The 26,786-nt window shown below is 40.3% G+C and overlaps 1 protein-coding gene and 1 long non-coding RNA gene across 4 annotated transcripts; one reads left to right on the plus strand and one right to left on the minus strand.

The window, feature by feature from the left end:
- Positions 1-360: 360 nt before the first annotated feature.
- LOC133932846 (uncharacterized) lies at positions 361-14,804 on the minus strand. 2 transcript variants are annotated; one of them, XR_009911992.1, is made up of 4 exons: positions 14,421-14,804; positions 12,982-13,225; positions 2,749-2,885; positions 361-2,647 (listed from the first exon to the last, which is right to left on the minus strand). It is a non-coding gene; the product is annotated as an uncharacterized LOC133932846 (long non-coding RNA). The 2 variants fall into 2 exon arrangements; XR_009911991.1 differs by lacking the exon at positions 12,982-13,225.
- Positions 10,772-25,692, plus strand: zgc:163022 (putative ferric-chelate reductase 1). 2 transcript variants are annotated; one of them, XM_062379718.1, is made up of 15 exons: positions 10,783-11,271; positions 11,680-11,816; positions 17,718-17,815; positions 17,969-18,131; positions 19,551-19,745; positions 19,997-20,098; positions 20,247-20,391; positions 22,061-22,168; positions 23,263-23,378; positions 23,790-23,876; positions 24,117-24,208; positions 24,760-24,818; positions 24,956-25,099; positions 25,292-25,311; positions 25,392-25,692. In XM_062379718.1, the coding sequence occupies exons 1-15, from the start codon at positions 11,052-11,054 to the stop codon at positions 25,476-25,478; spliced, it is 1,773 nt and encodes a 590-aa protein (XP_062235702.1). In that variant the 5' UTR covers positions 10,783-11,051; the 3' UTR covers positions 25,479-25,692. The 2 variants fall into 2 exon arrangements, 1 of the variants encoding a protein (XP_062235702.1); XR_009911990.1 differs by lacking the exons at positions 24,956-25,099; positions 25,292-25,311; positions 25,392-25,692 and adding an exon at positions 22,792-22,894 and having other exon boundaries at positions 10,772-11,271; positions 24,760-24,808.
- Positions 25,693-26,786: the final 1,094 nt, after the last annotated feature.

Here is a 26,786-nt window from a genome sequence, read left to right on the forward strand (position 1 = left end):
ATTAATTTAATTACTAATCAGAGTTCCTAATTTGTAGTTAGTACTTTCATGAGACTTAATCAATTAATTGGCTATCTTTTCCATTCCTTTGAAGGGTGGTTTCCATAGGTAACTTTAATCAATTAAAGTTATATTGAATATTTGTATTTTTAATATTTATAAGTTAACTTTTCGTAGACTTACTAGGACATCCTGATATAAAAAATTACTCAAATCTATACTAGAGTTAACAAAAACATGGACTCGTTTCTCAGCATCCTTCTGAGACAGGATGTTCCTTATTTTATAATATTGCGCAGGTGGAAGAAACAGGTGGAACTTCATCTTGAGTCTTTGAGTCTTTTTAATAGTAATCTCTGCAGATGTTACACAACAAGCACAGGTGCTCAAAGTGGAACTGGCCCCAAGTTCACAAAAGCCAGAACTTACACAAAGAGGCGTTTCATAAAACATAATATGAAAAAAAGACATGAAATCATCATCTGTGTCTATCTGCTGTGTACGTCCGCTGTAGCAGCTGGAGGAAAACATCACCCATTTCGTCAAGGTCACAGCACTGAGACACCTAGTTAGTGGAATTTTCCATCACCTTAGACACTGGTCAGTGGAATTTCCCACCACAGACACATAGAGATATAAGTGACACATTTATGTAAAAGGTCTGGAGAGGTTTGAAAATTTAACTTACACTTTAATTGCTTCCATCCTCCTAAACAAATAAATATATATTCTAAGACATAGATTTATACACTCTACACAAATTCAGCTACTTTTGCATCATCTACAAACAAGAACACTGTAAGTAGCACAGCAACAGTCCAATGACTGCTATCACTACATATGAAACGTAGTCTTGACCTTAGTATTTCAGTTTTTTGGGGATCCTAATATTGTACTCACCAAAGCAATAGCTAATAGCCAAGGGGTCAGGGAATAAAGAAATCTCTGCTCCAAATCGAATAGTTCATCTGGAGAACGCACTTGCTTTCCCCAACCCCTTTTGATAACAACATAGCTGTGGGAGCAACAGGGAGACAAAGATGTTTTTAATTCAGTTTACACATAAACACAAAGTTGTAGGGGACAGGTGAGAATACAGAATTCACCAAAGACGGTTTACACTAATGTGGTTCGCATACTTACACACCCGGCAAGGAGCTGTGGGGTTACCAAGGTAACAAGTGCACTGGGGGTTGTTAAAAGCTGATGTTTTGGTGGCGCCCGGAGTTCTCTGTGGGTGAATTGTTTGTCAAAATAAACACACGCCGAGAGGCGCACAAAACGAGAAGATCTCCGGACTGTGTTATTCCCTCGACTCCTACAAGGTTGTAGTTTGTGCTGATATTAAACTTAATGGGGAGCCATTAGTGTTCTCCACACTTTTTTGTTTCCATGTCTTTGGCCATGCTGCTCACCTGTATTCCCTGTGATTTGGCAGATCTACAGAAAAACACTTTTTTTAAATTATTTAAGTTGTAATCTTTAAAATCCCTGACACATTCACAAAATCCATTGTGAAAGATCATGGATGATGATTTGCACTATGGTTTGCACTCAATGTTAGATGATATTTTCCCTGTTTTTATGTGTCTGCTGTGGCATGTGTGACGACCCCTTCCACCCTCACCTGGACACTAGGTGTCCCTCTTCTTCCATTCACAGGTGGAGTGGGCGTCAGGGTGAATCAGAGCATACCTCGGCCACGTGTGCTCTGCCCTTTAAAAGGGCTGGCAGATTTGTCTCGCGCTCTCTCTTTCGCACTGCCTATGGGGCGAGGTTGGCTCTCCCGGACGCTACCATCCTTTTCTGTTTTGTCTTTGGAGACTTTGTTTGTAGTTTGTTCTGTTAAATAAATGTTCTAAAAGAGCCACAGTTCACCCGTGTCGTCTCCCTCCATGCCACAGTCATGAGCCGGGCTATGACACATGGTGTATTGTTGAGGCTTCTTCTTCTGGTTGGTTTATTGGTGGGTGGCAATGGCAACACATATTTAAGGTGCATTACCGCCATCTACTGGATCTGTCTCTTTTTCCTGACTGCTCCACCCTTCTCTTGTTCTCCCTTCATTGTTGAGTCTATGACCTTTACATGGCTAATGATGACTTGTCATTAATGATGATGGATTCATTATTATGGGAACAGCATTCCTCCAGCTCTTAGCCAGGTTTTGGGGATAACTTGCTCTCCCACACATGTTTCTCCAACGGAATCTCAAATACAATAGGCTACCACAAGGGTCTGGCCCGAATGCCGATCTTGCCTTCCTCACTACCTTTTTTACCACACTCAGCTTGGGAGGTCTGATGTCAAATTGATGTTGGAGGGGGGGGAGATTGGTTGAATGTCAGCAGGGACAAGTATCAGTACATCTTTCCACTATCAGTGTAGATGGTTCTCAGAAGATCTTCAACCTCTTCCTTTGACATGCTTAATGATTTTTTTTGTGTTGTTTCCTGTTACATTCAGAGTATCTTTGGACCCCAGCGCAGAGACAGAGACACATAGTACTGTTTACTGGAAAGTAAACAGTAATTTATTGTTTGAACAGAATATGGCATGAGGATGAAATAAGGTGGTGGAGAGCGAACGGTTCGCTCACAGAATCCAGTCCTCAAGTAAGGAAGCCAGGAGAACCAGGGAATGGATCCTGTAGACACAAGGAGACATATAGTTAATGAAGCAGGAAACAAGACACTTGAAATAAATTCTAAACACAAGATCTAGAGCAGCCAAGAACAAGTTACTAACACTGTGGTATCAAGCACAAACTGGCGATGACTAGGAGCCCGACCAGGGTAGATATCTGCTGGTGATCAGGGAATGAGCTTCAGATGAGGTAGTGAGCTGTCCTTGGCCAGCAGAGTCATCAGAAAGATGGTATACACCTGCGGAGGGAAGACAAACAAGGGAAGTGAGATAAATACAGGGTTTTCTATAATTCTCTGCTCTGCACAGTTTTGAGAGCCTCTAATTTAGGTCCTCTTGGAGGAGGTAGATGCCTTTTCTCTTTCTATTGATGCTAGGCACAACTTCCTCAGGCTCCTTCTTTCTTTGACAGGTTGTTGGATCTCCTGTGTTGTGTTTGACCCACACCAGTCGTGGCTTAATTTGCTGCAGTACGCATGTCAGTTTTATGGCAGGCACAGCAGTTTTACGAAAGGCTGCCGTAAAAGGTTTTGTTGTTGTGAGAGTGCTGTTTAAGTTATGTGCAGCCACAATAAAGTTAACCATGTGAAATGAAGTCGCGGTCCGCAAGTCATTAGACATAACATCCTGTAGACGACGGGATTTCGAAGTAGGAGGCATACCTTTCTTGTTGACATGTTCCTTTACTCCATACTTTTTCATAGCTGTAGAATAGGTCACCTATCTTCTCCAATTTATTTCCCAACACTGTTAAACTTTGGCCATTTCACAAATGGCTTATGTCCTTGCATGTTCTGCTATTTTTTATGTGCCTGATTGTGTCTTGGACTTTTGCTTGTGTCTGAAGCTTCTTCCACATCCCATGGGGTGCTGATGCTCTGATGACTGCAGGTTTCTTCCTGTCGCTGGGTTTCATCAGACTGATATGCAGTGGTGGGATGTAACGAAGTAGAAATACTTTGTTAGTGTACTTAAGTAGATTTTTCACATGCCTGTTCTTAACTTGAGTATTTATTTTCCTGATGACTTTTTACTTTTACCCGCTACATTTGAATACAAATATCTGTACTTCTTACATTCTCAAAACTGCCTCATTACTTGAACAGCGGAGGTTGGCGCAATGCGCGCCTCTATGCACGGCGCACTTATCTCTCGCTCACTCACGTGCCCCCTCCCGAGGGAGGGGTGCAGGTCCAGCGGCGTGCATGCTATCAGTGGCAGCGCGAGACCCTAAGCGTCAGGAGGTTGGTCAGGCTGCCTTGGTCGACCAGGTTCGAGCAGGCTTTACCGGTGAGGATCCCTCCGCAGGTTCACCTTCAGAAAATTTGTTACGAGTTTTACTGCCTCTAGATCCTCGGTTCCCAAACTGGGGTACATGTACCCCCAGGGGTACGCGAAGTGGTTCAGGGGGTACATGGGGAGAACATTTTATTTGCGTTTTCAAAGTGAAAAAGCCCATTACATTTTCAAACTGAGCTATAAATAATCATGCATTATTAAATAGTCTAAATAGCCAAGTTGCATTGCCAAAAATACTCATGTATGCCCATATTCAGCAAAATAATTACACTGCCAATAAAAGTTACAGGTAGGTTAGTGACCGTTAGTAAAAACGAGGGATGGGCATAATTAATCGACAATCGATTAATTGATCCTTAAGAATTTCCTAGATGACATTTTGTCATAGACGTAATTCTGTTGCGTTCACTGCCAACACTGCAAAGCTATACGTCTCCATGAGCGCCTGAGGAGTCCACTGCTCTCTTCAAGTAGGAGGTCTAGCTCCAAAGCTAGCCCCTTCGGACCCAGACAGAGCCGGCTCTGGGTGAGGGGTGACAACCACCGGACTGAGAGGTCGAGAACCGTCAAATCCAGCTAGCTCACAGTGGCTAGCTGCACTCTCATCAGGGCTTAAGAGAACAGCGGTGCATATTTTCAAGTGTAACCAGTGAGCGGTTACCGTTTAACTGCCACAAGAGTTGTTCACCTTGTAATAAAGATCAATATTTTCACTGCATTTTAATATAAAATATTAACGATTAATCAAAAATCGATAGATAAACTCCGTTTGATCTAAACTTCCATCCGAGTCCTGAAATCCCTGACAATTTCAAAATTTCAAGTGTTATATGCTGTATACGTGCGTCCGGGGGGGGGGGGGGGGGGGGGGGTACGTAGCTGGAGATTGAATGTCTGAAGGGGTACGAGACTTTAAAAAGTTTGGAAACCACTGCTCTAGATAGTCCAGTTTGATCGTCTTCTCTGGGCTCCGCCAGGGCTGTGACCATCTCTGGCGGGGCCGATCCGAGGACCTCCCTAAACCATCCAATGGGTAGTAACGATGTGTGTACAAAGGGCAGGGACTTAATCAACACCAGCACATTCCCAATCCATTTATTCCCTTGAGAATTAGCCAGCTGCTCTTGCAGAAGCTCGGTTCAGTTCAGTCTTTAGTATTCTGTCTGAAATTTTGCATTAAAACCAGACTGTGTCCAGTGATTTTGTCTTCTCTGTACTAGCACTGTGCAGGTTGTTAACAGAAGTAACATTGTGTATCACTCCTGTTACTGGTGAAATGTCCATGTTTATTGATATTTACAGAATGTTTAGTAGTTATACTGTGGTTTGTAGTATTCTTAGGTAGACACAAGAGGCACTTGTTTATTCTGTTGTGTTGGTTCTTTGTTGTCTCTAGATGTTCAGATGCACTGGTCCATTACTTTTTGAACCTCAGAATCTGGGGTTCAAAATTTGTAAAATTATACATTATTTGAATATTGTTGTTATACCTTTTCAGTCAGTTGAAACAAATCCTGAAGAGAAAAATTGTGGGTTGTTTTGTGTCTGTATAGGCCTACTATCAGAGCTGCCAACTCTCACGCTTTCGCCGTGTGACACAAGCTTTTGCATGTTTTCACACGCACTCACGCCACACATCCAATTTCTCACGCCAAATTAAAACGGATCTTTGAAAATAAAAACTATGACTAAATCTATTTTAACTTGTTGACGAGACGAGACGAAAATAATGGTGGTTGACTCACGATAATTTTTTTAAACATCCTATCAGGCCGTCATTAAGTACCAGGAGCGGGCGAGTGTGTGTGTCTGTGTTTGTGTGTGTATGCTCCCAGATAGCACACTGGTTCCGTTGGCTGGCTCCTATGAGGGGCCGTGAGGGACATTATTCAGATTATCCTCTCACACACACATCTGAAATGCTCTCACACACACTACTGAAAAGCTCTCATACACACTAGTGAAAAGCTCTCACACACACTAGTGAAAAGCTCTCACACACACATATGAAATGCTCTCACACGCACATATGAAATGCTCTCACACACACATATGAAAAGCTCTCATACACACATGTGAAAATTTCAGTTGAAACGGAAGGTATTTCAGTTGAAACGGAAGGTATTTCAGTTGAAACGGAAGGTGATCAAGGATAGTTATGTGAGGAGGGGGGGGCTTGTGAGCGCCGCGTAGCAGTGTTTCCATTTCGGTTGCGGTGAGGAAGAACACACGGTCCGAAGCAGAGTGACCCGGCTCTGCCCGGTCCTGATGAGGCTACGAGCGCTGGGGCGGATCGCTACGAGCGACGCGACCGGCCAGGACCGCGTGGGGGTGGGACCCTCTGGGAGCCGGTCGACCCCCACGCGGTGCTGGCCGGTCGCGTCGCTCCGGTGCCGGAGGACCAGCCGGAGGACCAGCGGGGGCCCCAGCACTCGTAGCTTTATCAGGACCGGGCGGAGCAGGGTCACTCCGCCTCGGACAGGCTCTCACCGTGTGTCCCTCCTCTCCGCACCCGAAGGAACGTGCACAGACATTTTGGGGGGCAGCGGCTCAAACCCCCCAAAAGGGGCACCCATCGCTCAAAATTATTTATGAAATTAAAAATAATAATAATAATAAATAAAAAACACAGTAGGATATTTTCAACTGATATATTTATTTTTGTTAACAAACTAACTCAAATTATCAAATTGAATGAATAACAGGCAAAAACAGACAAAACAAGGCCTGAATAACCAAATAATATGTTAGGGTTAGAGTTCGTGATGTGCTTTGGGGGCTTGTGAGTGCCGCGGAGCATGTCGGGGTGACATTCTCACAAGAACTCAAATAAATGCCCCGTCAGATATCAGAACACATTTAGGGGGAATTGATGACAGAGAGAATCATTTTTATTCTTAAATATTGATGAATGAAGAAAAAAATGGGCTCCAGCAGAAGGGCACTTTTCTCATCCAGGGCAATAGGGCCAGTGCTTGAGCATCACTAGGGGTGTATCTGTGCATGTGCCTGCCGCGGAGCATGTCGGGCGACATTATCACAAGAACTCAATTAAATGCCCATCAGTTTGGATGATTTGAAATGGTCATTTATTATCACACTAGCATTTAATTATCACTGCAAACAATTACGCTTCACTGAACTGTAAGTAAAGTACAAGAAAGTTAAAATAACAAAACCTGTAATTATTACTTGTGAACGAATATCATTCACAGTTATATTCCACAATACTATGCAAGAGCATTTCAGTTGGGTATATGAGCACATTTCACTATTGTGTATGAGAGCTTTTCAGTAGTGTGTGTGAGAGCTTTTCAGTAGTGTGTGCGAGAGCATTTCAGTATGGTGTGCGAGAGCATTTCAGTAGTGTGTGCGAGAGCATTTCAGTATGGTGTGCGAGAGCATTTCAGTAGTGTGTGTGAGAGCTTTTCAGTAGTGTGTGCGAGAGCATTTCAGTATGGTGTGCGAGAGCATTTCAGTAGTGTGTGCGAGAGCATTTCAGTATGGTGTGCGAGAGCATTTCAGTAGTGTGTGTGAGAGCATTTCAGTAGTGTGTGTGAGAGCATTTCAGTAGTGTGTGCGAGAGCATTTCAGTAGTGTGTGTGAGAGAGTATAGTTTTTCAGTAGTGTGTGCGAGAGCATTTCAGTAGTGTGTGCGAGAGCATTTCAGTAGTGTGTGCGAGAGCATTTCAGTAGTGTGTGCGAGAGCATTTCAGTAGTGTGTGCGAGAGCATTTCAGTAGTGTGTGCGAGAGCATTTCAGTAGTGTGTGTGAGAGAGTATAGTTTTTCAGTAGTGTGTGCGAGAGCATTTCAGTAGTGTGTGTGAGAGCATTTCAGTAGTGTGTGTGAGAGCATTTCAGTAGTGTGTGTGAGAGCGTATAGTTTTTCAGTAGTGTGTGAGCATTTCAGTAGTGTGTGTGTGAGAGCATTTCAGTAGTGTGTGTGAGAGAGTATAGTTTTTCAGTAGTGTGTGTTAGAGCATTTCAGTTGTGTGTGTGAGCGTATAGTTTTTCAGTAGTGTGTGCGAGAGCATTTCAGTAGTGTGTGTGAGAGCATTTCAGTAGTGTGTGTGAGAGCGTATAGTTTTTCAGTAGTGTGTGTGAGCATTTCAGTAGTGTGTGTGTGAGAGCATTTCAGTAGTGTGTGTGAGAGAGTATAGTTTTTCAGTAGTGTGTGTTAGAGCATTTCAGTTGTGTGTGTGAGCGTATAGTTTTTCAGTACTGTGTGTGAGAGCATTTCATATGTGTTTGTGAGAGCTTTTTAGTAGTGTGTGTGAGAGGATATTCTGAATAATGTCCCTCACGGCCCCTCATAGGCTCCACCCCCCGCCCCGCACACTCGCTCAGATAGACACAGTGAAAGCAGAGCGCGTTCTCGTGGAGCAGCCTCTCAGTGACTCACTGCTTCTTAACTATGGAAAGCTTCTTAATCAGAGCAGAGGCTGCAGTTGGTTACTATCGAGCCTCAGTTTCTGTGTTCGCCTCCAGTCTGACCTGCTCTCGCTTTTTTTTTTATATTTCGCCAACTAAAACATATTTTTAAGCTATTAGGCTGCAGCTATATGTTTTTATTTATTTAAAAATAGGGTACTTCTTATTTCATACATTTTCCATAAATATGGGGAGGACTCAAATAGCCCTACATAGCTCTGCGTTTATTTTATTTCAAAGTGGTGTTACACTTCGCTGTGTATTGCGTTTGTTGATTTCCTTTGTTGTAACAGGTAAACATATCAATAAAATGTCAACAGTTTTCTTTATTGTTGTTCTATAATAACATAAATGCAACAAACTATAGTTAAGTATAGTATAACTTTATATAAAACTTTCTTAGCTTTGTTATCAAATATGTTTTGCGGCTCCAGACAAATTTTATTTGGGGGAAGAGGGTCCATTGTATTGCTTAAAAAGGCTACTGTTTAAGCATTTAAGCACTTTATTTGTTGCACCTTTTTGTTTGAACGTGTGGTGGGAGGCTTTGATTAATGAAAATATTTCTCCCTAACTAATCTTGTGTAATTTTTTGCTGAACATAAATCATGAACTGCTCTTAAGAATACAATTATTAACAATATAGCTTAGGTTTCAGTTAAGAATTAGTTGAATACCATTGTAATCAAAATGTCAATCAATCTACCTTGGTCAAATCTTAAACAAAGGTCTATTAATTCAGCTATATTGTGGTACATAGAAAGTCATTGAGGCACAACAATAATTTTCTGGTTGAATGTTCAGCTCAAGTCTAGAAGGCCCTACAAGTCATGATCAGAGGAACATGGATCTGAAAAAGTTCAGGTATTGCACATCTTTAGCATACCACCCAAAAATCCACTAGAATGCAGGAAATAACATCTACTTAAACCAAAATGTCCTGAGGGTGGACCTTCAGCTATGTCTTGGCTTTTTAGAATGTAACCAATGTTGTCCATCTCCAGTAGGCCGCCCCTATCAACGACTTCGGGCCCCAAAAACCACCAGAATGCACAACATGGATACAACGCCAAATTCCTATTCACTGATATTTGAGCCACCAACGTGTGTGGCTGCCTGCGCTACAAAATGTTGGTCACCCCCGACAAAATCTCACTCCAAGGTTTTTTGAAAAGTTGGCAGCGCTGCTACTATACATGACACAAAGTAGACATTTTCACTGAATACATGATTTCAGTGCCTGTATAACATCATCACTAAAATCAATTGCATGTGATAAGAAGTGGTTTGTGCAATACAGTGTTTCTGCTCTTTTTGTGCACTTCAATCCTCCAATCCTAGTTATGTTACTCCAATCTTATTCCACAATACACTGTTCATTACTGTATTCCAAAGCATCACTGAGAAGAAAAAGAGAATACTAATCCTACACAGCTCATATATATATATTAATCTCATCTTCACAAATATTAGTTAAGCAGTCTCCTGAACATCGGAACACATTGTATCTCATGCACATACAATTGCATTTTTAGCCCTCATACTAGTAAACCTTGGCATCAGTATATATTTTTTTTCTTGGGCAACTCCAGTGGTCCAATGCTTTGTCTTTATCTTTAATCAGTCAGAACAGCAACAAAACTATTTTTGCCCGTGTCAAAGGAAAACTACTTACCTTGGATGGTATAAGTTTGGCTCACAGCTCTACTGTGAGCAACGGTGGAGTTTTGTTTAAGAATGACATATCATTTGACCCTCATATAAAACAGGTCTCTAGGACGGTGGTTTCCAACTGTGCAAGGTCAGGAAAATAAGAAACAACCTGTCTCAGAAGGATGCTGCATTACCTCTAAACTGGACTATTGTAATTCTTCATTATCAGAATGTCCCAGGTAGTCGGTGAACAATCTGCTGTCAGGAACTAACAGGAGAGATCATATTACTGTTTTCTTAGCCCCTCTGCATTGTCTCCCTTTATAATTCAAATTCCAGTTAATGGGGGAGTTTTTTCTCTCCACAGTCGCCAAAGTGTGGGAACTTTTAGGATTCACTAAAAATGTTAGTCTCCACCTTTTTAAGTACTGTGAGATCGTGTATATTATGATTTAAAAAAAATACAATTTTTTTTTATCGAGTAGTTAAAATTGTGGACAGGAAGCAAATAGTATCATATTAAGAAGTTAAAGTGTTACTTTAGTGATAAGATCTTATTTTAAGCGGACTCAAAAAGAGTGCAGACCAGGAACACAGCAGATTGATGGCAGAAAAAAGGTTTATTTGGAATGTCCAAAAAAGGCAGGCAGGCAGGCAGGCAGGCAGGCAGGCAGGCTCGGAATGCAATATTGGTGGTAAAGGCTGTATTGCTCTTTAAATGTAAATTTAAATAAAGTTTGCTAATGTAACAAGCAGTAAAATCCATAGCCTGACAACAACAGAAGCCACATTTACACAGCTTTCTCCCTTTCTCCTGCTCACACAAGCACGGTCCGTCTATCCTGTTTTTATGAACAAGGAATAGTTATGATGGTTTGTTAGTTGCCTCCTCCCATTTATTCCAGAGAGCCGTCCTTCATTCACCCCTCCTCTCAGTCATTGTTTTCTCACAGACTCCACCTGAGCTCCCCTCACCGGAATAGAAGCCTTGTATGAGCTAATGTTTTCCACCAGCTCTATTCATGAGCAGAGTGGAGTCCAACAATTTTTTTGCAATGGACTATAATGTGTTGTTTCTGGTTTGTATTGCTCCGGTTGTTTGTTGCTACAGCTCAGGTCAAATTATGGACAGCTGTAAAGACATGCAACCCCACCACTCTGGGTTGAGCCCACAGACAGAACCAGCGCCCTTCACCATCACTACAGACCACAGCAGTTACAGACTGGGAGAGGAGGTCAAAGGTAAGCAACAGACTTATCTAAACCTTGAGCGAAGTGTACTAATCATGTAAAGAATAACAGAGCGTCTTTCTTCCCTCTAGCTCTCATTGCACATAGTTTGGGATTAGATTTTGTCCAGGTTTTATGATATCAGTTACTGGGACTTTGTGTCTACCACAATAAAATAGGGATTGTATTCCTTAGATCTATGTTTTACATATACACATTTGGTGAATATGGTCCTTATTGAAACACAATGATTGTGTATCTGATCTGTTGAACCATTGAACTATTGATGGTCATATTTAAAGGAATAAAAAAATCATTATTTAGATAGATGCCAAATGTAATGCTTTGTGAAATTAAATATCAGGATTCGTAATCGGTACGAGTTTCATGGCTCCAAGTACTGATCTAATTCTTTTTCAGTTCAGCTCCTGGCTCTGGGCGCAGCACCATTCATTGGTTTCCTGTTACAAGCAAGAGAAGTGGGGGGGCAGTCTCCAGTGGGCTCCTTTGAGCTGACGCCAGGGGCTGCTCAGCTGCTCATCTGCAACCAGAGACCTGTGAGTTTACACCCATGTGAACAACATGCCGGCCGATAGCTACCAAAACTGTATATAATGCCCCATGCTTACTTATTTATTTACAGCATTTGGGTCCGCTGGACCATCATCCATTGCCCAATTAACAATATCATAAATTAATACATTTTCAAGGTGTTTACTCACTTCCTCTATGAAGCCCTCTTCGCCACATAGCAGTCAAATTATATTGCAGCTCTGCAAAAAGGAAAGCTGGAGCAGAGAGGGTGAGAATTAGGAAGAGAGAAGCTCTTGTCTCTGATGCAGCAAAATAAGCTGCATCATCCATGATTTCAAATTGTCCTGATGACCAATGGGTTTAATGTGTGAATCATGGAATTAAACTGTGAAAAGAAGAAGCGCAACTGTCAGACTCCCACATCGGGGTGTTTGTCTGTTAGGTAGAGGTGAGGATAGACATATTGTTTGGTGGCCACAGGAGAGATGTCACTAATAAAAGAAAAGACAATGATGCACTGCTGCTGCTGCAACCATTCAAAGGTGGAGGTAAAAAAAAAAAAAAAATAGCTTCACACTGTCAGAATGTTAGGGAACTGCTCGTCAAGTGACACTCACACTGTGCAGCTGCAAAGGATTTCAGTCAAGCCAGCCTCTACTCCAAAACATAAGGTCAAACTATCATTTCACAATGAACATTGTTTTCAAGCTTCACCTATTATGCTTTTTCAGTCTTTCCCTGTCCTCTAGTTGTTATATATGACTTTGTGTTAATGTATACAGTATGCATTGATAGCAGTCCACAGCAGAGGGAGCTATTCTCTCCCACAGTAAACAGGGGTGATGAAATGGCTCCCAGCTGGCCAATCACAGGAGACTGGGCTTTCTGACGAGGGGTGGCAGGCATAGATATATATCAATCAATCAATCAAATTTTATTTGTATAGCCCATATAAATTACAATTCATCTCATAGGGCTTTAACAGGGTGTGACATCCTCTGTCCTTAACCTTCAGCAAGAGTAAGGAAAAACTACAAAAAACCCTTTTAACAGGGTAAAAATATGTAGAAACCTCAGAGAGAGCCACATGTGAGGGATCCCTCTCCCAGGACGGACAGAAGTGCAATAGATGCCACGTGCAGGAAAACATCAATAATCAACCCGAAGGACAACCCCAACATGACATACCAAGCAGTCCCGCTGCAAGCACAGTCCATGCTCAGCAACCATCTAGACCACGATCCACCATCCAGACCAGATGCCACTCCAGTCCTCAGTCACCGTCCACCGCCGCCCACCAGGACCCATCACCGCCTGTGCCCAATGCCAACGTGACACAACGATCAGCCCACATGACTCAGAATCCGCCACACTGGATCCAACACCGCGACCCCCGGTGCGCGATCCACAGACCGCAATCCATGGTGCGGATCTGCGGGTGATAAAGCAAAGTGATTCCGGGGAAGGGGGATAGGGATGAAGAAGAGGAAGGAGAAGCTGGAAAGAGAAGCTCTGTGTGTCATGTGTCATAAAATAGAACAAGTAACGTTCTGGCGCACTAATTAGCTCCAACTATAAGCTTTATCAAAAAGGAAGGTTTTGAGCCTACTTTTAAACGAAAAGATGGTGACTGCCTCCCGAACTGAAAGTGGTAGATTACTCCACAGCCGAGGGGCTTGATGGCTAAAAGCTCTGGCTCCTACTCTACTTTAAGAGAATTTAGGGACGACAAGTAGGCTTGAATTCTGGGAGCGGAGTGCTCTAGTGGGTTTATAAGGTACTAACAGCTCTTTAAAGGTAAAAAGGCGCTATATTATTGTAGTGATTAAAAATGGTTCAGAGATGACAGTAAATGTCAATTCGGTTCAACAAGTATCCAGAATAAGACGTGACGGGAGGCTGAGATATCAGAACAAAATACAATTTATTTAATAGATGCAAATGATTTAAAACAGACTGCTCAAACAGTAAAGTGACATGTGCAAAGGTTGGAAAAGCTGGCCTGGACTAAATGACAGCTTAAAAAAAAGAGAAATTAGAGGCTCCAGACCCAATTGTACAATGCTAAAATATCATGCATTAAAAACCAAACATAACACACTTTAAGAAAATCACTGCAAACGATATACAACAAAATGACAAAAGAGGGCCTCTACTTTATGGAGCCAATAATTCACCACCATTCAAGTCACTACCACTGAATTGCACAGTCCCAGTCAACCATATATATTGCACCTTGCCATAGAACAAATCAAAATAACACAAAGAAACAAATGATCAAACCAAATAATCTAAATGAAATCTAAAGTGGGAAAAAACAGTGACCATAACTATTTTGCTGGAGGCAGCCCTATAAAACAAACATGTAATAGTTAGGTCACACAATTAAAAAGCACATTTATAATATTTAAAAACATTTACAAACATAAAAACACATCCTTATCTCATACCTTTAATTCATTAAAATAAAGCAGGGACAGCGTGCATCTACAGTGACGCCGACACCGTCGCACACACTCGCACACAGACACAGCTTCACGCTGGGCTCTCAAGACAAACTTCCGTTACAATTTGCGGACACTTTCTCTGTGATCTCCGTTAATATTATATAACTTCCAGCAACTTACCGTGACAAACAATTGCGACCACACGTGCTGCGCTCACGCTAAACGTCCGCACACACCCACAGGACCGGCAGTGGGGAGAGAGAGAGAGAGGACGAGGGAGAGTGCTAAGGTGTCCCTAAATAAACTCCTCCGCCTCCCCGCAGCCTATAGGAGTTGCCGTCCTGTCAGGTTAATTAACACATCCAGAGCGGGGAAAATGACACTGCTTAAAGTATAAAACTTTATTAAGAACTGACCCGCTACATTATTAAGGGCCTTGAAGGTGAGGAGGAGAATTTTAAATTCTATTCTAGATTTAACTGGAAGCCAGTGTAGCGATGCTAATATTGGAGAAATGTGCTCTCTTCTCTTTGTTCTCGTCAGGACACGTGCTGCAGCATTTTGGACAAGCTGTAGAGTCTTTAACGACTTACTGCTGGAGCCTGATAATAATGAATTACAATAGTCCAGTCTCGATGTAACAAAGGCGTGGACTAGTTTTTCTGCATCTTTTTGTGAAAGGACATGTCTAATTTTTGAAATATTACGCAAGTGGAAAAAAGCGGTCCTAGAAATTAGTTTTAAGTGACTATTAAAGGATAAATCAGGATCGAAGATCACTCCCAAGTTCCTGACTGTTTCATTGGAAGCAAGGGCACTGTTGTCTAGCGCAGCTATATAATTAGATAATGCATCTCTAAGGTGTTTGGGGCCAAGTATTATAACCTCTGTTTTGTCTGAGTTTAATAAGAGAAAATTGCGGGTCATCCAGGTTTTTATGTCCTTGAGACATGTTCGAAGTTTAGTTAATTGATTACTTTGTTCAGGTTTTATTGACAAATATAACTGGGTGTCATCCGCATAGCAGTGGAAATTTACAGAGTGTGTCCTGATAATGTTTCCTAGTGGAAGCATATATAATGAGAATAAAATTGGGCCGAGCACAGAGCCCTGTGGAACACCATGGTTAACTTTGGTGCACACAGATGACTCATCATTAATTTGCACAAATTGGGAGCGATCAGAAAAATACGATTTAAACCAGTTAAGGGCGGTTCCATTAATGTTAATTAACTGTTTGAGTCTTTGTAATAAAATTTGATGGTCAATTGTGTCGAATGCTGCACTGAGATCTAACAGCACGAGGACAGACACAAGTCCCTGATCTGAGGCTATTAAAAGGTCATTAGTGACTTTTGCCAAGGCTGTCTCTGTACTGTGATTGGCTCTAAACCCCAATTGAAAGTCTTCATATATATTATTTTCCTGGAGAAACTCACACGGCTGATTGGCAACAACTTTTTGTAAGATTTTAGAAATGAAGGGGAGATTAGATATTGGCCTGTAATTGGCTAAAACCTCTGGGTCTAGGGCGGGTTTTTTGAGTAGGGGTTTGAACACAGCTATTTTAAAAGACTGTGGTACATAACCTGATGATAATGACAGATTAATAATGTTAAGTAATGAACTATCAATTAGGGCAGAATTTCTTTAAGTAATTTGGTAGGAATGGGATCTAAGATACAGGTTGTTGGTTTAGAACCTGAGATTAATTTGGTAAACTGATCACGGGTGATCAGAGAGAAGCTGTTTAAGTAATGGGTAGGATTCTCAGACGTTTCTGAGATCTCTGTTGTTGGGAGGGTATTAGTGCCAATTGAGGGCAGGAGATGGTTGATTTTATTTCTAATAGTTTGAATTTTATCGTTAAAAAAGGTCATTAAGATATTGCTATTTAGGGATCGAGGAATACTGGGTTCGGTGGAGGTGTGACTCTCTGTCAGCCTGGCTACAGTGCTGAAGAGAAACCTGGGGTTGTTTTTATTCTCTTCTATTAGTTTTGAATAGTAGGCGGCTCTTGCTTTGTGGAGAGCCTTTTTATATTCTTTAACACTATTCTTCCAGTCTATTCGATTTTCAACATTGTTGCTGGAGCGCCGCTTCCTTTCTAGTTTTCTGATAATTGTCATAACTCATTTGTCTGGGAATTATACCACGGAGCTAATTTACTATGTTTGACATTTTTCTTTTTTAGAGGCGCTATTGAGTCTAATGTTAATCGTAATGAGTCTGCAGAGCTATCGACGAGGTGGTCGTTCTCAATGGTGCTCAGGGTTTTAAAGAATTTGTTGTTTATATCTACTGCTAATACGGGTTTAAATGTAATTGGGATTATTTCCTTATATAAATATATAAAGTCTAGATGTCTCGGCCAACGGAGTTGAACGTCTGCACATGGCGGCCATCTTGCAACAGGCAGCTCGCCCATCTATAACATTGTGTTGTAGTGGTACGTACTTTTAAAATCACCATAACTTGCTAAATTCTCAACCGAATTTTTAAACTGTTCGGTTTGTTACAAATGTCAGAGATGTAGTTATGACACTGCATACTTATGAATAATTATGTTATTTTGAAAAAAATTAGAATAATGTTCTATATAGGTACAAGATTTCCCTTTACAAATATACATCAAGAATTTTTTTTAATTTTTTTAATTTAAAAAGTACATATACCACTACCAACACAATGTTATGGATGGGCGAGCTGCCTTTGGCAAGATGGCCGCCATGTGCGGACGTTCGACTCCGTTGACCGGAAACACGGATGAGACACCTAGCCTTTATATATATATATCTATGGTGGCAGGAGCTGAACCCGGATGCGAGTCTCTGCTGCTGCAGCAATTTATAGAGAATAAACAAACTAAAGCATTTTATAAAAAGCCTGTAAACCTTTTAATTTAGTGCCCCAAATAAAAAATTATGAACCCCAACAACCAGCATAATCTCACCTTTAAGTTACAAGGGTGTATTTCAAAATAAGAGCGAACATTTGTTCAGTCTGTGAATGCCTGAATGAATTAAGGTAATTAATTAATTAATTAAAATACACAAATTACTTTAACTGAAGGAGTTTAAGTTGACCAATACAAAACTAAGGTTAAATCAATTTATTTTCCATTACCACAGTATGAATACATTTTATGCTTAAGAAAAACTAAAATTAAAGCAATAAAACAACAAACGGAAACTACCTGTTTCAACAGAATAATTTCACTTCAAAATTACAATTTTAAAACTTCCCTACACGTGTCATCAGTAAGTGAAAATATACTGTTAGCAGAGTATGTCAGCGCCAGCACTGAGGGTGTACAATCAATTTAACTAAATTAGGAAAATAAAAAATATGGAATAACTTAAAGGACAACATGCTGTCAAACCTTAAAAAAAAAAAATACAGTATGATATTGAAAGTCAATGTTTGTGTGCATGCGTGTGCATGCGTATGTCTGTTTTTGTGTGTATATGTGTCCAGAACTCTGCAGTATCTCACCGATCAGACTCTATTAAGACCTCTATTTTCGTGACGTGGAGATCAGAAGCATCCACAGACGGCAAACCCATTCAGTTCCAGTAAGGATGAATTCAACTAGTCTTCTCTTCTCTATTCTTTTCAACACCATGCTCTAGTGAGATAGCACATTGAGTTTTAATTTCTGGCTCATGACATAATAATACCAACGTGTTTACTGTGATGAATGAAACCTGGGTTTGGTTTCTCTGCAGTGCCTCCTTTGTGCAGAATTATGAGACATTCTGGGTTGATGTTACGAGTCTTGTTCTGACCTTCAGTGATGACGGTAGTGGAGGATCCACCAGTCTGCCTCCACCAACAATATCCAGTTCCTCCACCACATCAACAATAGATCTTCAACATGCGTCACTGGGTGTAAGTAATACCGAAGTGTCCTGGGCAAGATACTGAACCCCTAAATGGCCCCTCATAAATGTTGAGTGTACAAATTGTAAGTCGCTTTGGACAAAAGCATCAGCCAAATGAAATATAATAATAATAATAATAATAATAATAATAATAATAATAATAATAATAATAATAATGATGATGATGGAACAGGGTGAAACTAGCTCTCTAACTACCAAACAACAAACATAGACAGATGATACATCCACCAGCCATAAACGGTATGTAAAAGTTATACCATACTTAACATAGTAGAAAATAACCAGGTGGTAGTTGAGAAGTTCATTCTTACTGGCCTCCTTTGGGTTGGATGTGGGAGTATAGCAATTGCAATATCTTATGAATCTTACCGAGACCCCATGAAATGAAACACACATTTCCCCAGGTGCCGTCCTGTGTCCCTGTGTTAACTGTTCATATCATATAATTTTTGCATCTAAATATGTCTTAAGGATTTTTCCTTTTCTTGAAAAACAGCTTCAAACGTTTTGTAACTCGCCTCCAATGGTAATGCCTTCAGGAATTTGAACTCCCTCCTTGGCTGTGACTATAAATTATGTCAGTTAGCCACTGGTCCACAGGGAAGGATGCTTTCCAATTAACTGGTTCCATCTGCGGTGGTGAGAAGTCTTTGACATCAGAGTGTGAGCTGTCGTCATGACTTTTCAACATGAACTTCTGCTCAGTCGACTACTTTAGATGCCAATCAATATCCACAATTCCCTCCATTGCTTTGTGATTTTACTAGAAACAACAAAATATGGGGAATCCAATTGAGATGACAGTTAAGCATTGGGTGTCTTGGCCAATCGCCACACCCAGATCCTTTGGAGGAGCCAAATTCATTGTGGGTTTAGATTTGTATATTTTCTCATATATACAGCCCTCGGCCTGTCCTCTTAATGCCCCAAGAGGCACGCCATAGGAAAAAAACTCTTGGCTTTATTAACCTATATATACATCTTAATAAACTGGGAAGCCAAGTTTCAAAAAAGTTTCAAACATTATAGATGACAGTTTTCCAGGGTAAATGGTAAATATAGCGCTTTTCTAGTCTTGATGACTACTCAAAGCGCTTAACAGTAAAGTTTTACATTCACCCATTCACAAACACATTCATGCAGTGCATCTATTCGCAGCACTTTGTTATTGTATGGGGGGCCATTCAGGGTTCAGCATCTTGCCCAAGGACACTTCGGCATGCAGATGGGTCAGACTGGGGATCGAACCGCCGACCTTCAGGTTGGAGGACGACCACTCAGCCACAGCCGCCCTGCAGGGTGCAGGGTGACTGCTGATTGTACTATCTATCATGAACACTAGGATCTAATTGTATTCTTGTTGTTATATGAACAGATTAATACATCTTTAGACTCTTTCCTGCAGATTATCTCAAGTGCAGACTGTGGTATCAACAAGATGTGTTTCAGTCAGCCTTCAGACTGTGACCCTGCAGTTAGTGTCGACTGTTTTTTCATGTCAGCCATGATGTCGTCTCCCACTGACAAAACCATCCGATATGAGATGACAGGTCCTTCGAATGGATACATCTCTTTTGGATTCTCAGATGATCAGATGATGGTAATGTCACAACAAAATGCTTGAATCTATGAAATAAGCAATGTTTGTTACAATTCTAAGAAAAAGGCTTATGATATACCACATTGTGTGCAGTATTATTCTAAAGTATGCCTACATAATTTGTCTGTACCTGGAGATTTAACAGGGGTATTGTGCTTCTCCGAAGACACATGTAAAATTGTCAGAAGAACACACATCAGTAAATATACAAAAAATTGTAAATTTTCATATATACTTCTGTCTGTCCTCAGGGAAATGATGACATCTATATTTGTTCCAAAGGCAGTGACGGTCAAGTGGGGATGCAGCATGCCTTCTCAATAGGTTGGACAACTCCACAGGCTGTTCCTCTGGTACTGAAGACCAAAGATTTGTATCTGAATTTTTCTTGCAAGACTGTGACATACAGTATTGAATGATCTTTACTTGCTAATACTATGTGTGAATTGTAACTGTGTGGATTGAACTTGACACTGAGATCATTTTTAAACTGTCCATCAGGGGAATGTGACTGATGTAAGAGCTTCAGCGCAGGACAGAGTAATCAGCTGTTCCTTCACATCCATGAACACAGTTTCTATACAGAGGACCAAAGGCTTCAACAAAACTTACCATCTCATGTTTGCTCATGGACCCAGCAGTTATGGTAATGTAGACAATCTGTAAGGTGAAGGAGGACTCTATATGTGATCGGGGAAAAAATATTAATAACTATAAAAAACAAGGATGTCTGTATGTTCATAACAGGGCAGCCTTTAATTTAAGAGATTATTTTAAACTATTGCATTGCCAGCTCTAAACCTGCCTGTTTGGAGTGAGTTGTCAGCCTATGGTAATGCTACTTGCTGCTTTCTTTCAAAACTGTCAAAGTGAGCTATGATCAAATGGATTCAGTTTTGGGCAAAAACTTTATAGTCAATGAAATGAAACAGATTTAGCATTTTCATATGTGTTGCTCATATAAAAGTAAGTATGATGTACTGAACTGCTGTTATTACAGAACATTCCATGTTGGCCATTTCAGAGGTCTGTTAAGAAACCAGCATATTCCTCATCATCATCATCATCTTACATAAATGCAGAGATGTAGCAATATTTTAATTATTTATACAGAAAATAATGCCTGACAGTTTTAATGATAGGGGTACTGACAATAATGGTATATGAGAGTAAACATATTAAATATTCAATCTAGTTGAAACCATAATCCATAATCAATCTGCTACCACCACGATCCATGATTCAGAATCCACGATCATGATCACAATCACAACAATGGGTGTCGGTTGATCACACAGGCAGTTTTTCCGGTCTTGGCGGCAGAGCTGCTGGAAGATCTACTGCATTTCCTTTAAAACAAGTCAGATTATGTACTAAACTAAATACCAGGTCTCAGCGGTTCTGAAGACGTGCATATTCCGGTCTCACAACAACAGTCAAAGCCAGAGAGTTCAGAAAAAGTAAATGCTGGAGTGTTTTTACTTTGAAATGGGTTCAGAAAATGTTTTATATACGTTTGTGACATAGACAGATACATATAGTGGTTCACAGCAGAATAAACAGAGAATATATCTGTTATCTATAGATATCTGTTGAATTTATGTCACAAACCCGAATGGTTGCAACACTTTCTGTATGTGTTTCAAAATAAAAGCACGCCAGTGTCTCTGTGGACTGAATCCATTCTTTTGTTTAAAAAGTTTTTTTCTATTGTGAAATATTTTCAGGAGCGGAAGATACACGGCTATATACTGTTTAGTACTGGTATTTTATACAAGGAAATAGTCATATTTATGTCCATATTCAAGGCAAAGCCAATGTCAAAACATTGTGCTACAGTAGCAGCTCCTCTGCAGAACATACTGTTGAACTGAGAAGCTAAATATTGTACATTGGACAGAATCTGTAAATATGAATTTATATTATTGTGAATATTGTGCATTGAATTTATAAAGTTGCATACCTTCCACTGTTTGCATATAATTATGCCTGTAGATTCAGACTTTAACAGAAATTGCAAAAAAAAAAAATATATATAACCCTAATAAGTTGCTTTTTTCGAAGACATCAGGATGGTAGATCTCTGCTTACGTTAGGTATTGAAAAGTGATCTTGGGCTCGAAAAGGTTGGTGATCACTGCATTAAAAAATTTCACTACAATTTCATCAATCTTAGTTCCATTTAAACACAATCCAATGACAAATAAGAGAAAAACATAACCATTGACACCTCCTAAGTAAAATACTTATAATTCTCAATTTTAACAAAAAGTAGAAAAGAATACTCAATATTCTCTTTTATGTTTCTTTTGCAGGACAAATCCAGCTCCATGTAGCTACCTTTATCAGCACTGACAAGATAGACATCTCCAGACCGCAGATTGTAGGAAAGGCTGGATTGTCTCCTGTCATCAAAGCACATGGTGAGATCTTGCCCAGATGGATGAATAATAACTATAAACATACCCTTTGTTCTGTGTCCTGTCAGCAACATGACCTAAGTAATATGTGTCAGGGAAATTGTGACAGTTCATATTTTAATTTATATTGTGTATTATTACAAATGCGGTTGAGACTTGGAGTTCAGATTCCAGATAAACAGCCGCTACTTAAACAACCAAACAAAGTGGTGGAGGACAAAGAACAGACAAGGTAATGAGTAATGATAGATGTCGTAATCCCAGTGGACAGTATTATTAGGAAAAGGGAACCCGATAGTAAGTACCAAGGACTGTAAGAGCATTTACACCTATTAAAGGTACACTTTTTTTGACTCATATTTGACTGTAACTGAACTGTCATGATAAATCAGCCTTTTGTGGCACCTTCTCGGCAACCGCCTATGCCAGGAGCCGCCCCTGTTACATTGCATTGACTGTTTAGTTATTTTAGATAGAAGTTAATTTCATCTTTTAGACAGACCTTAGACAAGTAAATGGTAAATGGTTTTGTATTTATATAGCGCTTTTCTAGTCTTGATGACCACTCAAGGCGCTTTACAGTACAGTTTTACATTCACCCATTCACACAGTGCATCTATTCACAGCACTTTGTTATTCTATGGGGGGCCATTCGGGGTTCAGCATCTTACCCAAGGACACTTCGGCATGCAGATGGGTCAGACTGGGGATTGAACTGCAGACCCTCAGGTTGGAGGACGACCACTCTACCCCTCAGCCACAGGCGCACAAGTGACTGCATAAAAACAATGAGATAAAAACATGTTGTACAGTTTATGGCTGTGTATGCACCAGTTTGTATACAATAGATGGGTGAATCTGATCTGACAGACGGACAAACAACCAGAAAACATAAGCCACTGGCTGTCGTTGGCGCATAGGAATAAAATAAGCTAAAGCACTAGGATGTGGAGTGCTGTGGTTGAAACAGTTTGGGATGGAGGGACTTACATAAACAGGGGCCCAATTGTTTTATCCAAAACTGAAGACAAACTTTATTGGAGAGTGGAATATTGGAAATGGAAGTAATAGATATTTATACAACTCTTTGGTTTCAGGAGCACTAATGCTGATAGCCTGGATGACCACAGGATCACTAGGAATGATGGTAGCCCGATTTTTGAAAGGAGTGACCAAAGGACACAACCTGTGGGGCAAAGATGTCTGGTTTCTGGTGAGACTTACGTTCTTTATTAGTCCCTCAAAGGGGAAATTTGCATGAAAAGGGTCTATTATAGACGTACGCCATGATCAGCTTGCCTTTTCAGCATGAGAAAAAAAACATGGACACTTAGAATTATAAAATAACATTTCAGTTTGCTGTAGGTGGACCTAAACAAAAAAATTATAATAAAGTAGGACAACCTTAATTCAAACAACAAACTAAACCATCTGATTTTATATTATACTGTGATTTAAAAAAAAATCTTGTTTTTACTAATCAAATTATCATGTAATTTTTCTACGAGATTAACAAACCGACGAACCACCCCTAAATCATAAATCACAATTGAGCCTAGACGTCTACTGAGTTCTCTACAGTAGCATATGTTTTACTTGACTTTGACCGTTTGTGTTTCTCCAGGTCCATGTAGCAGTGATGTGTGTTACGGTAGCAGCCACAATCATTGCCTTCATCCTCTCATTTTCACATGTCAAGGCCTGGTCTAAAGTCAGTGTACCAGCTCTACTGGGATTCATAATTTTTTTTTGTTCCCTCAGCATCAAATAATTGAATCTGCTTATCATTGAAGGGCATTGCCATCACAAGGAATTTCCTTCACTCAATATTATTGTTGCGGACTGAACAGGAACTTTCAGTAGCGATCTGAACCAAGCACTGGAAATACTGTTAGATGTATGTGTGGTATAGCATGTCAGTGACTGTCAGTGTTGCTCTGTTTGTTTGCAGGGAGCCCATCCAGTGTTGGGCTGCTTGGTTATGATCCTCTCATTCCTCCAGCCCGTACTGGCACTGATGCGTTGCGGACAGCAACATCCACTGTACGTACCATGTTGTGTGTGAGAGATAGAGAGAGAGAGGGAGAGAGAAAAAGATTCACACACTTTATTCAAGCTAAGCACACTTCAACCTCACCATGCCTGGTTGGATGGTTCTGTCTTAACATACATGGTTTTGGGTTTGAACCCTCACGGTTGAATGAACTTAATGAAAGTAGCTTTGGATAAAAGTTTCAGCTAAATGAAATGTAATAATAAGTAATAAGAGCAGGTCTGTCTGCCTGCTGAGTTGAATGCCTGTGTTTATAAAAAAAAGTATACATAATTCTGCCTGTGTGCAGAGGATTGTTCAAACTTTTGGGCAGTGCTGTAGTGGTGCCTGGAGATAGATAGATAGATGGATACTTTATTAATCCCGTGGGAAGATAAGGGTATACTCTCCTAACTAACCAATCTGTGTAAGGCAGGTGATTTGGTTTGCAAGACACAAATGTATGATACTCCCCACAGACGATTTAGAAGTATGTGCTATGCTGATTGAATTGTATAGTCAAATATACACTCATTTAATATGTTTCTTCTTTACTTGACAGGAGATTTCTGTTCGACTGGTCCCATTCTTTAAATGCGGTGGTTATAAAAACTTTGGCTGGTAAGCTTTTGTCTTTCATTTTGCATTGACAGACATTTTATGTTCTGCTTTGGTACAAGCTGTCAAATGATATTAATTTATTAAACTATTTACAAACTGACCACTTGAAGTAACTTATTGTATGTGACTTCACACAGTTGCAGCCATATTTACCGGTCTGAAGTTGATTGATAGCACACTGGACCATTGGCTGATGAAAGTAATGGGTGGTTTTGTTGGATGGGAATCTTTGTGCTACATCCTCCTGGAGGTGCATTCAAACTGCACAGTCTGCAATACAGGTAAACACTTTTCTTGACTTGTAGTTTTTGGTGGGGGGAGCATGGGAGTAGATAATATGTCAGTAATATATTAAAGGGTCCTCTTTGTGTTGACAATGCACACAAAATTAAATGTAAATTATTTAATGCTGAAAATGTGGGTTTTAGGTACCTTGTAGTAGCTTTAACTTTGGCATTTTCTTTGGATTACAGATAGTTTGAAATCGAAAAAGGTAAGATAAAATGCCAACAAATCCAAAAAATATACAGACCACCCTACTGATTTCTAATATAAATTGCATTGTTTTAACAGATAACAGTCATCCTGCTGATGGTCCTATTCTGTCTGGGAAACTGTGCCTTTCTTGTGGCACTGTTGGTGGGAATTGGGATGTCATAGGAAGAACCATGATACATCAAAAACATTGTACTACAACATTTCTATTGTTTTTGAACTGGGGTTTTGGGCGCCATCCATACTGAATGGATTAGAGCAGGGGTGTCCAAACTCTTTGCAAAGAGGTCCAAATTTGATAAAGGGAAGAGCCCCGGGGGCCAATAGTTCCTTCTGATGTTTTTTAACCACAAAAGTTGCATGCAAATATACACTGCCATAGAACAATAAATAAATATATACAAATAAATGGTCACAATTATCTTTATTTTTCAAATGGTAATGTTATACTGTACTCTATACAGACTCACTGTGCTGTACCTTGTGTACTCTAATGACGGGAAGGACACGACATGACAGGTACTGCAGACAATGAATGCAGCTCGCTTTATTGCCCAAAAAATGTATATCTGGAGACTCAGATAACATTGAACTATATACATTCGATTTCAATAAGTTAGATCAATATCTTTGCCTCATGGTCATTTTAAACAGGAGTTCAAAACACTCAATTTCCGACTGATCAAGAAACCTATAACTTGCTGACATGACAGGTACTGCAGACATTGGCTGCAGCTCGCTTTATTGCCCAAAACATTTATATCTGGAGACTCAGATAACATGGAACTACATACATTGAATTTCCATGAGTTAGATCAAAATCTTTGCCTCATGGTTATTTTAAATAAGGAGTTCAAAACACTCAATTTCACGTTGATCAAGAAACCTATAACTTGCTAACACTAATGTGAAGGTTGATGTTGAGATCTGGATTTCACTAAAGAGGGCAGGTCTGGTTTGAGGGCAGTGGTTGAGATCCATAAAATGTCATGTAAGTGGGAGTCACTCAGCCTTGACCTCAATCGGTTCTTGTTCAAGTTCGAATGTCTGCTCACACAAATATGTTGAGCCGAATAAACTCAACATTTTCTTGGCAAATGTTCGCATTTCTCGAAATCTGCTGTTTTTTTAGCTGCCCGTAAAATTCAGCGAGAGAAAGCTGCAGGTTTTTGGCGCGCCACTCATCGTCACAGTGCAGTTCAATGAGTTCCAGCTGCAGCTGTGGAGGAGCATCATCAGGGTCCACAGAGAAGGGCGAAGAAAGAAGCAACATGTCCTTTTCAATAACTGCAAAGCCTGAAAGCGTTTGTTGAATTCCACAGAAAGAGATGTGATAGCTGTTGCCTAACTCTTCATTTGCACACCGATGTTGTCCTGTGGAAAACTGTCAATCTCTTTCAAAGAGTGAAAAAGTACTCGAACTCCCATCTCTCTTGAAATCGGCGTCCCTCTGTGTCAACTTTCCTCTTTTTC

The sequence above is a fragment of the Platichthys flesus genome, chromosome 21 (assembly GCF_949316205.1).
Source record: "Platichthys flesus chromosome 21, fPlaFle2.1, whole genome shotgun sequence".
NCBI lineage: Eukaryota > Metazoa > Chordata > Actinopteri > Pleuronectiformes > Pleuronectidae > Platichthys > Platichthys flesus.

Coding starts and splice junctions, on each gene's coding strand:
- zgc:163022 (XM_062379718.1), top strand. CDS start 11,052: ATGAGCAGAGTGGAGTCCAACAATTTTTTTGCAATGGACTATAATGTG. Junction 17,816..17,968: donor GGCAAACCCATTCAGTTCCA/GTAAGGATGAAT, acceptor GTTTCTCTGCAG/TGCCTCCTTTGTGCAGAATT. Junction 20,099..20,246: donor CTCCACAGGCTGTTCCTCTG/GTACTGAAGACC, acceptor ACTGTCCATCAG/GGGAATGTGACTGATGTAAG.